Raw genomic sequence first — 11,860 nt, forward strand, 5'->3', positions numbered from 1 at the left:
TTACTAATTCATTTAAATTGTAACACGTGTATAATAATTAAAAATTAAAATCCTAAAATACTTTTAAAATCGTACATATGTTATAATATGAATTGGTAAAGCCACGTTATTAAGGCCTCGTTTGGGATTACGGTGGAGGATCCAAAAGTTGTTGTGGGTGACAATTCTCAATCACCTACAGCAGTTTTAGTGTTTGATAAGAAAATTAAAAACTACCTTTCTCCATAATTCTCAACTACCCACAACAAAAACAGAAAGCAGGTTTCTAGGTGCTTTTAAAAGCTGCACTAAATCATAGCAACAATGAATATTTTATTTTACTCATAATACCCTTATTGATTTCTATAATTTTTATTTGTTTATTTTAAATTAAACATATGTCAATTGTTAGTTATATTTTATATTGTAATAATTAATTAAGATATTTTATTTATACGATTAAAATTATAATGTACCTAAAAAAATAATATGCATACTTATTTAATAATGTTGTTCTTAGAAAAATTAATGCTAATAAAAATTTGTAGCCAAAAATTTCAAAAATAAGTAAAAAAACATTTACTTTTACCAAACAAATAAGCGAAAGCCACTTTCAACATCATGTCCATTTTAGTAATTATACACATTCATAGCACTTTTACATTAACATTTACCAAATACTTTAATACTGTTTTTTGTACTCACAGTATTTTTTAAAAAATAGTTTACCAAGCACTCAACTGCTGACTTTACTTCACTTTGTTTTACTTCATAGTTTACAGTTAACTTTACTTCACAGCTTTTTTACTTCACAGCTGTTTTTCCTCACAGCAATACCAAACTGGATGTAAATCAGGTGATATTACGGACAATAATTTTTCTTATCAAGCAAATGTGAGATGTGCCTTATCATTGGTTTATCCACTAATTAATTACACTACACTATTAACATACTAATTTTATTTCATTTTGTTTGAGATATACTAATTTTATTTCTCGAAAAATTTTGGTTTTTTGTTTTAGTCCAAAATTAAAAATAGCATGATAAGCTAGCCCACTTTAAAAAACACAGTGATAGGCCAGTTCACTTTAATGAGCCAAATGTTTGTCACTATTTTTTTTTTTCATTTTTTGAAAAATAGTAACTGTTCAATAACGACTACCATTGTCATTGTGCAACAATGTCTATCAGAAACTGCATAGATAATTATAGATATATCATTTGTTTATTTTCTTACATAAACATCTCAAAAACTAATAAAACCAACATAAAACACAAAAATCAAGTTTATAAAGTCACATCTACCTGCGTTATAATAGTAACAATAATTGTTACTAATTTCAACCATCGACGAATAGTAACAATGATAGTCATTGTCGACGAATAGTGACTTGAAGAAATTTAAGCATACATCCCAAAATCAATTGGCAATAGGAGAAATCTCATATGTTCCTGCACGTGTGGCGTCATTTAATCCTAACACGTGGACAATTTATATTGGGTGACGTGAGAGCACGTGTGGCCGTTAGACGCATCACGTGGATAACCTGCTATGATACCATGAAAAAATCTAGGCATCTATTCCAAAACCAATTGGCAATGAGAGGAGTAGCACAAACCCTTATAAGCTACTAACAAGGCCCTTACATCTTCAATGTGAGATTTCTCTCAACAGTGACCATTTACCCAGTAAGGAAAAATAAATAAATAAACAACATGTCGAGCGCTTGGCCCTGTAAAAACACGCCTTTCAGTTATATCGCTAGTTTATTTATCATTTTTTAACTAGAAAGTGAACATTTTTATCAACGCAACCTTTAAGTTGTGGGTTGATTTATTATTAATGACTGTAAAGTGGACTTTACAATTATTTACTTACAAAAGTTTTCTTTTATTAAATGAAAATCTTATTCACTCCAAATCTTTTCTAAGTGATACCTAAAATCTATATAAAATCACTACCATCTACCAAATTTATGAAAATTTAGAAAGACAACTTATTATTATTATTTTTACAACAAATTGAAGATCATCTTAAAGAATCAAAGATGTTATGTGCCCAATTGGTTTAATTAGTATTTGAATAAAACCATTTTATTTAATCGATCAGTATTAGCTTAAATAATAAATTGTTGGATCATCAAACATAAATAACTATTAATGTCACAATAATAACTTTTGTTGCTTCAAATATATATAATTATTAATGTGAAGCTATGGAATAATTCTTACTATATTTTGGAACTTTCAGTGCTTGAGCATCGTGATGTGCATTCATTAGAATTTCAGGTCATTTTAGCAAAATTAACACAACTAATTTCATCAATGTAGTACTGGAAGTGTAGTGAAGGTCATTCTGTTATGTTTCAAATAATAGTTTGATAGCCTAAGAAATCATTTATGATTATCAATGGTTTCTTCTCAAAAGGCAAAGTACTAATGCCATAAACATCTCTAAAGCACCAACTATAGCAAAATAGTGCTTCTGTAAGGCATTCCACTATCCTACTTGAAAATGTGACCCAAAACCCATTTTAGGTCATAAATGGCTCACACTCAAACATTATGGGCCGGAAAATGTGACCCAAAAGAGGGTGTAACCCAAAGTGTAACCCAAATTCGGGTCTCACTGTGAGCCAAAATGGTTGTGACCCAAATGCAAAAAAGTGAAGCCCACGTGATGTTGCAAGAGGAGAGAGAGTGAAACAAAGCTTAAAAGCAAGTGGGCCCAGCCTGTTTATCTGGTCAGCTATTGCATGGTGCGATGCACCTGGGCTTTGTGCTGGTCACCAACGGTTTAGATTAAATGACAGTTGGTGATCAATGTCTGCCATATTTTTTCTGTTAGGCTTTTATTTTTATTTTTTAAATGAACCAGTTTGAATAGAGGGCTTGGATTAATGGCCTTAACTTTTTTTTTAAGCAAATTATTAATAAATCATTTAAAATTGAAATAGTACCCGAAAAATTGTCAAAAAATTTCAGAAATTTTTTTAAAAATTCCCCAAAACCCTCCAACAACTATATTCTCAAATGGGTCTATATATATATATCATACAACACCTATAGTTTTTCATCACAAACTACAACCTTTGGTTACCAAATTTGCACAATTTTTTTTTCTCATTAACTTTATTTTAAAGATTTCATTATAATAAAACCAATGATATAATTTTTATAAGTATTTGAGTTTTAAATTAAAAATTAAATGTCACTTAATTAATATTAGTCATATTTTAAATAGGTGTAAAACACTGTGACTCAAAATTGGTCATAGCACCATTGCAGTGAGAAATGGGTCACAACACTATTTGTAACCCAAAATGGGTTTTGGGTCATAAAAAATGGGCCTTACCATAGTAGAAGGCATAAGAAGCGCTTTTACTTAGTAGCGATTTTACTAAAAGCGTTTTTGTTAGAAACATAGCAATTTTTTTGAAAAAATGCAAATGCTTATTGTAAAGGTACTTGAAAGCGCTTCCTAAGATAATATGTAATTCACTAAGAAGCGCTTCCAAGTGCTTTTAATTTTTTTTGTTAAACGCAATAAAAGCGTTTTTAACTATTTAAAAGCTCTTTTAAACTTTCTAAAAACACTATCAAACAAGGCCTAACACTTAATCAGACTCAGTATCTTGATGGCCTAGTCTCAAAGCTGCTATAAACTATTAGGCCCTAGATAGGATGTGGCCCATTTCATTATTGTTAGGAAGATAAAATTAAAACATAAATTGCTCTGTTTAAGTTGCTGAATTGTATCTTAAAAAATGAGAGAATAATTGTCTTATCCACCACCTGAAGGCCCGTGATCAGCCCGACCTTTTGAGACAACTCCATCTACTTTCATTGTGAAAGACAGTTCTACAAACACTGTATTACATATAAGAAAATCTAACAATTCACAAATCTATATCCTATCATGAGAAAGAGGAACTGCTCCCCATCTATAAATTAAAATATATGTTAATATAACATACGTGTCCGTACCATAAAATTTTTCATGAAAGACACCCATTCTGGCTGTGTCCCACTATCCAAAGTGGCTTCAGAATTTTCATGCAGGATTAGAAATTCAAGCATCAATCATGCAGATACTAATCCTGCAATGGGAAAAAGTAGCTCTGCAGATGCCAATACCATTGCTATAGACATTAGACTGCACAATAAAGCTTCATAATTAGTCAAAAACTTAGTGCCACAAAAAAGAAATATATAAAAATTGTGCATAACTTGGGGATATGAGGAGGTGCAACATGACAAGAGACACCCAACACATGCAAGTATGTAACAAAGATTCCTTTCACACAACCTTTCATGAATATCAAATTGGTAAAATGTAAAGTATATCTGAAAAGCAAAAGTACTTATTTACTGAAACTTTAAATAAACTTTAGTTTAACAGCACATAAAAAAAGTCATTGTTAGGGAAACAGCATCATGGTTGTATATGCACTTGCACTATTCTGAGCTACAAAGTTGTCTGCGATTGGAAATCGAAAATCAGATGCAATGCATGAAGTTTAGTGATGCTTATTATGACTTCAACAGATAGATAACTTAACTTGTTGCTTTATGCCTTTATATACATATCCTAGACTTTCGAGTAGGATATTAGAGGCCTCTACATGCAACCAAAAAAGCCTCTTTAGCCACAGATGATAACAGTTGATGGTATTGATGGCTCAGATTATAGCTTTAGCGCAGTTCTGCTTGTGTCATTATAGCTAAAGAATGCTATTGATGGCTCAGATTTATTGAGTTTTTTCAAGGATGCCATGTGATGATGAATTTTTTGTAAACAGCAAGCCTGGTGGTGAGTTTTCAATAAGTTCTCTATGTTGAGTGGACCTTGTTAATTACCTCTTCCATTTTGACACATTTTCCATTAGCTTTGCCATGGCCTGCCACATGTAATTTCTTCTTACCAATGGGCAAGGTTTTTAGAAAAGAAATATTCCAATTAGCTTTACAGCGCTCCCAAATATTCTCATCAGGGAATTTGTTCTCTTCTTTTCTCAAAAGGGCTTCTCTCACACTATAAGAACCAACAAGCCCCAAAAACTCTCTCCACCATACACTAAAAAAAGTTCAGTTTCTTTCTCCCACCTTCAATCAATGGCTACTACTCGCAAACAGCTTGAAGTTCTAACAGATGATCAAACTCCACAGAAATGGTGTGTTTTATTGAGAGAAGATGTGTTTAAAAAGTTCATGTCTCAAGGCAGTCCAATAGTGCACAAGGTTTTTGGAGGTGGCTCATTTTTCAGTCCACTGCTGTTTGGAAAATTCTTTGACCCTTCTGATGCCTTCCCTCTGTGGGAGTTTGAGTCAGATATCTTGCTGTCTGGTCTCAGAAGCTCTGGCCAAAACAGTACTATTGATTGGTTTCAAACAGATCAAGATTATGTACTAAAAGCAGAACTACCAGGTAAGATTTCCAAGTACTTCTAATTTCTAATTGGCTCAGAATTTTACTTCTTACCTGATTGTTATGATTTTAAAGTTCATGAACCAAAGAGGCTGCATATTGTATTGTATGTAAGTATGTATCATGTTGGCAGGCTGCAAGATACAGACCTAAGGAGTATTTGTAGGCATTATTCCTTAATTCACATGTAAGACAAGGGGAGGGGAACTTTTTATATATGATTTTATACAATCATTATATTGAGTTCCATTCCAACTTATTAGACATGTACGAATCAACTATTAAATGGACTTTCTATATGAAGAGTTGGGGGACAAGGCCAAGAGACCCAAGACTCCCCCAAAGGTTAAATGGGTTGATTTGAAAAATAGCCAAACTTTAGCTTTCCTATAAGAAAATACCTTTTTTTTTTTTTCTTACAAAAGTGCAAATTTACTATTAGCCCAAATTTCATACTTGGAGGGTTTAAGAACTACTCGAAGGGTTTGAGTGTTACCCAAAGGGGGTGGTTTAAGTAACAAGTTTTGACTAAAGTTGCAAATTTTAGAAAGAAAAAAACTGTTATTTCTATTAAAGGGGCTAAACTTTGTCTATTGTTCAAAATTCTCCAAATTATATTCAGTAGTGAAACATAAATTTGATTAACACTGGATTTGGTGAAACAGGAGATGGGAAAAATAGTGTTCAAGTGTATGTTGAAAATGGGAAGGTTGTGGAGATTAGTGGGCAATGGAAGCAGCAAACTAGAGAGTCCAAGACAAAAGATTGGAGAAGTGGGCATTGGTGGGAACAAGGGTATGTCCGGAGGCTTGAGCTCCCACAAGATGCAGATTGGAGAAAAATAGAGGCATGTCTGACTAATGACACAATTTTGGAGATCAAAATTCACAAGATCAAGACCAACAACAACCCCTTGGATTGTGAGATGACTACAAAAGAGGGTGCAATAATGTAAGTTTAACTTAATTAAGAACATAATATTACAATTAATGACTTGTTTATTTTGACATACCAGTAACTTAGATTAATGTAGTGATGTCTGTACTTCATATAAACCTGAACTCTCTGATATCAAACAGTAGTGAATGCTTTTGTATATATTGAAATTGAATAGAAAAAATGGATGAACAAGTAGAGAGGATGTAGCTCAGATAGTCAGATGCTTTATTATTTATTCTTTTTCCAGTTTTATTCCAAACGACTATAGGTTTGTTGTCGCTTCGATGAGCACGAGACTGTGGACGACATCAAAGTCGTCTGTAGTTTTTATACGGACGACGATAAGATGAACGCATTCTTGCCCTTTTGGGCTTTTGCTTGTTTTGGGCTCTAAATTAATTTAACTACTAAACAAGCTCAAGCTAATTACTAAATCCGTACAATCCAGCATGTACTTGGATTGGACTTCCAATTCTACTTTTTTTTTTTTGGGTCAAGATTTCCAATCCAGCATGTACACTCTGTAATATTATATAATTGATCGGTCGAAGCATTTTTTGGTTCAACTAATTTTGAATACTATATAGGGCTGTGGTTCAACTAATTTCAACTATACAAATAAATTAGGTTGGGTCTACAACCAGTGCAATATCATTTTTAGAAGTTAAGCTTATATATCTATATTTAATTGACTAGTACATATATATCCTATTAAAATTCACTATATAATATTTTGTGTTTAGATATTATGTGTGTCACATATCTAGTATAGATAGAACCCACTTATAAAAGTTAAGTCATATCTCTATTAAAGTAGACTAAAAAAATTTATTTCTAGTATTAAAAAAATGTGGTGCGCAAATAATTTTAATATTTGTATTATGCAAGTACTTTATTTATCAACTTCTGCTGGCCATGCACTTCAAGTAATCCAAAAATATGTGACACCACACAACTCACAAGCTTGGAGACCATGTCTAGTAAACAGGTTGTATAGCTAGGTCAAACAGTCATTGGAATTTGGAATGTTGGAGTTATATAATTATTTGCTTGGATTTTAGAGTTCGACTTGGTAATCATAAAAGATTAAAAGAATAAACACTTGCCAACAATAAGAGACATGATTAGGACTTATAAATAAAAATAGTTTCAAACTTATTCCTCAATCAGCTATGTGAAGGTCAGCTGATCATTGATCACAACAAGCACACTGCACACCTGGTTCATTACCATCATTATGTGAATTCTTTTAATATAAAATGCTTGAGGAATTTATACATATAATCATATTTTTTCGAAAAAAAAAGAAAAAGAAAATTATGTACGTATTAGAAATAAGGTCCATTGATTTTAACTACTAAATTTCAATAATTTTTTAGTTTAGGTACCAAAATTAAATAGCATTTTAGATTAGCTACTAGTTGAAAAGTCAAACAAAATAATAAAGTAAAAGATATTATAATTTACAAATATTACATCACATGCCACTATAATAAAAAAATAAAAATAATATTACATCACAAATATTACATTAATTTATACTATATTGTATTTAAAAAAGAAATCAATTCAGTCACAACTTAACTGTGATTGTCTTGGTAAATTGAAAGAGACAACTCACACCACTATACTATATATTATTTTGAGTAAAAATATTGTTTTGACCTCTATTTATACTATATTATAGTATAATTTCTCTAAAAAAATTCAATTAAGTCACAACTTAATTGTGACTGTCTCACAACTTAGATGTGACTGTCGTTCAGTCACAACTAAATTTGAAGTTGTGAGTGTCGTACAGTCACAACTAAATGTAAAATTGAGACTACATTAGCAAATTTTCAAAATAATATAAAAGCCTCAAGGGCAATTTTGTCAAAACCTTATAAATTTTAACTAACATCCATTATATGTGGGGCAAAAGACAAAAATGTCAAATGGAAAAGGCTCAAATCAAAGGGCCAATATGTTTGTGACCCAATTTAAAAAACTAGATTTAAATTTAGTAGTTTAATTGAAATATTATATGGTTTTCATGTTATACCAAAAAATTATTAGAATTTGGTATTTAATCCTAATTTTCTATTAGAAATATACTTGTCAAACAGTTTGTGGACATAATAATACATTTGTATTGTTAGACTATATATGAATTTGTATCATTGATTATATTGACTATTGTTTACATGTACGGTCCTATATCACAGATAATACAACTCTATTCCTTAATAAATAATTTAATTAGATATATATTGTTAACATTATCCCTTAATACATAATTTAGTTAGATATCTTTTGTTTAGCTAATAGAGGCAAATGCACATGGAAATTTCTACATCAATTATAATGGCATTTTATATCTTAATTTGTTATAATGTTTGGCGACCGACATTGTTTTTAGTAGCTTGTTGCTCCGTAGTCAATTTTTCAACCTGAATTATACCAAACCATATTAGGAGTTATATTTTATTATACCTAACACTATATATCTCTTGTGCCACAATGCCTAGTAAAACAAAAAGAATAAGGGCACTTGTGGTTTAAATATAATTTGTGTTGAATCATATATATTCAAGCACAACATTGCTTGTATAAGCACCTATTAATTTGGCTAAAAGCAAATATTGTGATAACATATTACTAGATTTAATTACATGTGAATATTGACCACATAGGCATTAATTTGTTTGTCATATTAAAAAAAGAGGAGCGTACAATAGGTGCAAATCGGTTGGATTGGGAGGCCAACATGAACTCAAACCAATACAATTCAATTCCAAAACAATGTGCTTGTTTTGGTTGTCTTTATCTTTATTTTATTTTTTTAAGACATTTTATCAAGTAGCTTGCTTTCACTCTTAAGAAAATTAAATAAACAATAAGCTATTGAAGCAATTTAATCTGTAGAAAGAGTGTTGAGTGGGTTAACTGCCTTAACTCATTCTCAGGATCAGCCATGAGTTATAAACTCAAGTTTCAATTTGGGTTGAGAATTTAATTAGCACTAAATTCACGGGAGTTGAACTTTAATTTCCAAAATTAACCGACTTTGATTAGATTGATAATTTGTCAATTTAAGCTCAACCGATGCTCCGATTGCTCCCTCTAATATGTCCGTACAAATCAAATATCGTGTTGAATTGAATCCATTGAAATTAATCTACATACTCTTAATGTAAATGAATACTTTTATTTTTGGAAAATCCTACTAAACGACCAAACTAATTATCTTTTTTCTTTTTTAATTTTTATTTTAAACAATATATTTTAGTATATGTACTAACCTGCATTAAGATAGGGCCGGCCATGTGAATAAACTATATATCAAATCTGTAAAAAGGCAAGCTATGAACATCAAAATAGACAGAAAGAATTGAAGTGGTACTCTTTATTCCATTCATTTGGTAAAGAATGAAAGGTCCTTATCTACATTTAAGTAGCAGGAAAAGTGATAATGATAGCACATATGTCACCTTGAAATAATATTTAATTCAATGCATAAACATTAGCATTACACGTTTGGCATATATCTTTAGAAATAGGGGGGTCTAGTACAATCAGGGACGGACGCACGGCCAAGCTTGGGGGGTCGGGCGACCCCCCGAACGGCGGAGCACGAAGGCTTGGACCTCTGGACGGCGACACCAGCGACCCCCCGACGTGAAGAAGGCGACCCCCCGACGTGAAGAAGGCGACCCCCCGACGTGAAGAAGGCGACCCCCCGACCCCGACGACGGCCCGACGTGATCACGTGAAGAAGGCGACCTCCAGGGCTCCGCTGCTCCAGCCTCCAGCCTTCCAGGTGATGAAACGCCATGAAAGCTCCGCTGCTCCACTGAGAAATTGAAAATTGAAAAACAGAGAGAGAGGAGAAGAGGAGCTGCGTGGGGGCGTGGGCTGCGTGGCCAAAAAAAAAAAAAAAAGACTGAATAAGGGGCTGGGCTACTGGGCTAGTGGGCTGGGCTAGTGGGCTGTGTAATTTTTTTTTAACTTCCTACTCAAAACGACGTCGTTTTGAGCTAGGAATTAAAACAAAACAGAATGGCTTTTGCTCCCAGCCACTTCCGCTCTTCGTCAATATCAAATAATCAATCCTATTCATTAACAGCAAACCCAGTCGCCACACAGCCACACACAGAGGTCAGAGCCGAAGTGCCCAACCCAGCCAGCCGTGACGCCGTCGCCCCTGCTGCAGTGCCCGGTCCCTAAAAATTTTGCCGCCGCTTCGCGGCGCCAGGCTCTACCTGGGTTTGACCCCCCAGGTTGGGGATCCTGCATCCGTCCCTGAGTACAATTCATTCATTAGCAGAACATGGCTAAAGAAGAAGCTTCCTAAAAAGGATTAGAGTTAGATCAGAATTAAAGTGACAACAAAGGATGCAGCTGAGCACCAAGAAGTGAAAGGAAAATACCAACAACTACACTTTGCACACACCATGCATGATAGGAACTTCATTCCATCCTTTTGTTTGTTACCTCACCAAAGATGGTAGAAAATAGAAAAAGTTTACCAGGAAAATATATAAGGGAGAAAATGTAAACATATATACTTGACCTCCATTTGAAGCAAGAGAAAATGGTTTTTTAATTCTGAGGACCATGTGGGAAAGTTTGGTTGCTTCAGCTGCAGCAAAAGAGAGTGAGCTAGCATTGCTATAAGAAATTAGTTTGCACCAAATGTTTCTAATTAAGAATGTGTGATCATTGCTAGAATTTCATCACCTACCTTTAATTATTAACCAATTTTCTATCTTTTTGATGAGGCAAAATATGCATCATCTAATTATTATGTATGCATAGCTCAAATTCCAACTTCTGGTATACGAATCTTATGTATTTCCAGTGATTTAGGGTTGTGAATCACTCAATCACACCAATGCTCATAGAAAGATAGTTTAATTTTAAATTCTGGGATAACTAATTAAGTTCCAACTTTTGCTTGAAATAGAGTATAACCAATAAGACATGGAAGAATACATGTGATGTATTTATTGCCAATGATTATTGAGCCCCCAAAACCAACTCCGATCCCTTATGTTTATTGTTTGGTCCAGATGTGATGCATGTAGAGAATTTGGGTCCATGCCTTCCGAAACTCCAAAGATGGTGAGATAGCATTCTCAAAACAAAAGCAACCATTAAACCAATTAATGCAGAAGCTGACACAGCATTTTCTAATTAAATACTTTTTTTTTTTCTGAATAAAAATAGAGTTCAAAAAGTAGAAAAACAAAATAAACAAAAGCCACTAAATTTTAGGATAAATCTTCGTTTGTTACATTGAAATGAATGAATGCACTCTTAACTTATCATAAATCAAACTTATTAAACACATAAATTCGTTGCAACTCATTTAGTGGTTAAATTGAAAAGTCACAACTATGTTTTTTTTTTTTTTTTTGTGGCCAAGAAGTCACAACTATGTTTTACATATCTAAACACTTCTCTTATACTCAACCCTACTCATACTACACATGACTACTTGCCTTTTTTTCTTGCCTCAATGATTAATT

At 32.8% G+C, this 11,860-nt stretch overlaps 1 protein-coding gene across 1 annotated transcript; it reads left to right on the forward strand.

Annotated features, from left to right (window-relative positions):
• The first annotated feature begins 5,059 nt into the window (after window positions 1-5,059).
• Window positions 5,060-6,546, forward strand: LOC147298197 (HSP20-like chaperones superfamily protein). Its single transcript, XM_086229291.1, has 2 exons — window positions 5,060-5,408; window positions 6,074-6,546. Exons 1-2 carry the CDS (start codon window positions 5,096-5,098, stop codon window positions 6,361-6,363), a joined length of 603 nt encoding a protein of 200 aa, XP_086085417.1. The 5' UTR covers window positions 5,060-5,095; the 3' UTR covers window positions 6,364-6,546.
• The last annotated feature ends 5,314 nt before the right edge of the window (window positions 6,547-11,860 follow it).

Source organism: Dryas octopetala, chromosome 1, assembly GCF_963921425.1.
Source record: "Dryas octopetala chromosome 1, drDryOcto1.1, whole genome shotgun sequence".
Classification (NCBI taxonomy): Eukaryota; Viridiplantae; Streptophyta; class Magnoliopsida; order Rosales; family Rosaceae; genus Dryas; species Dryas octopetala.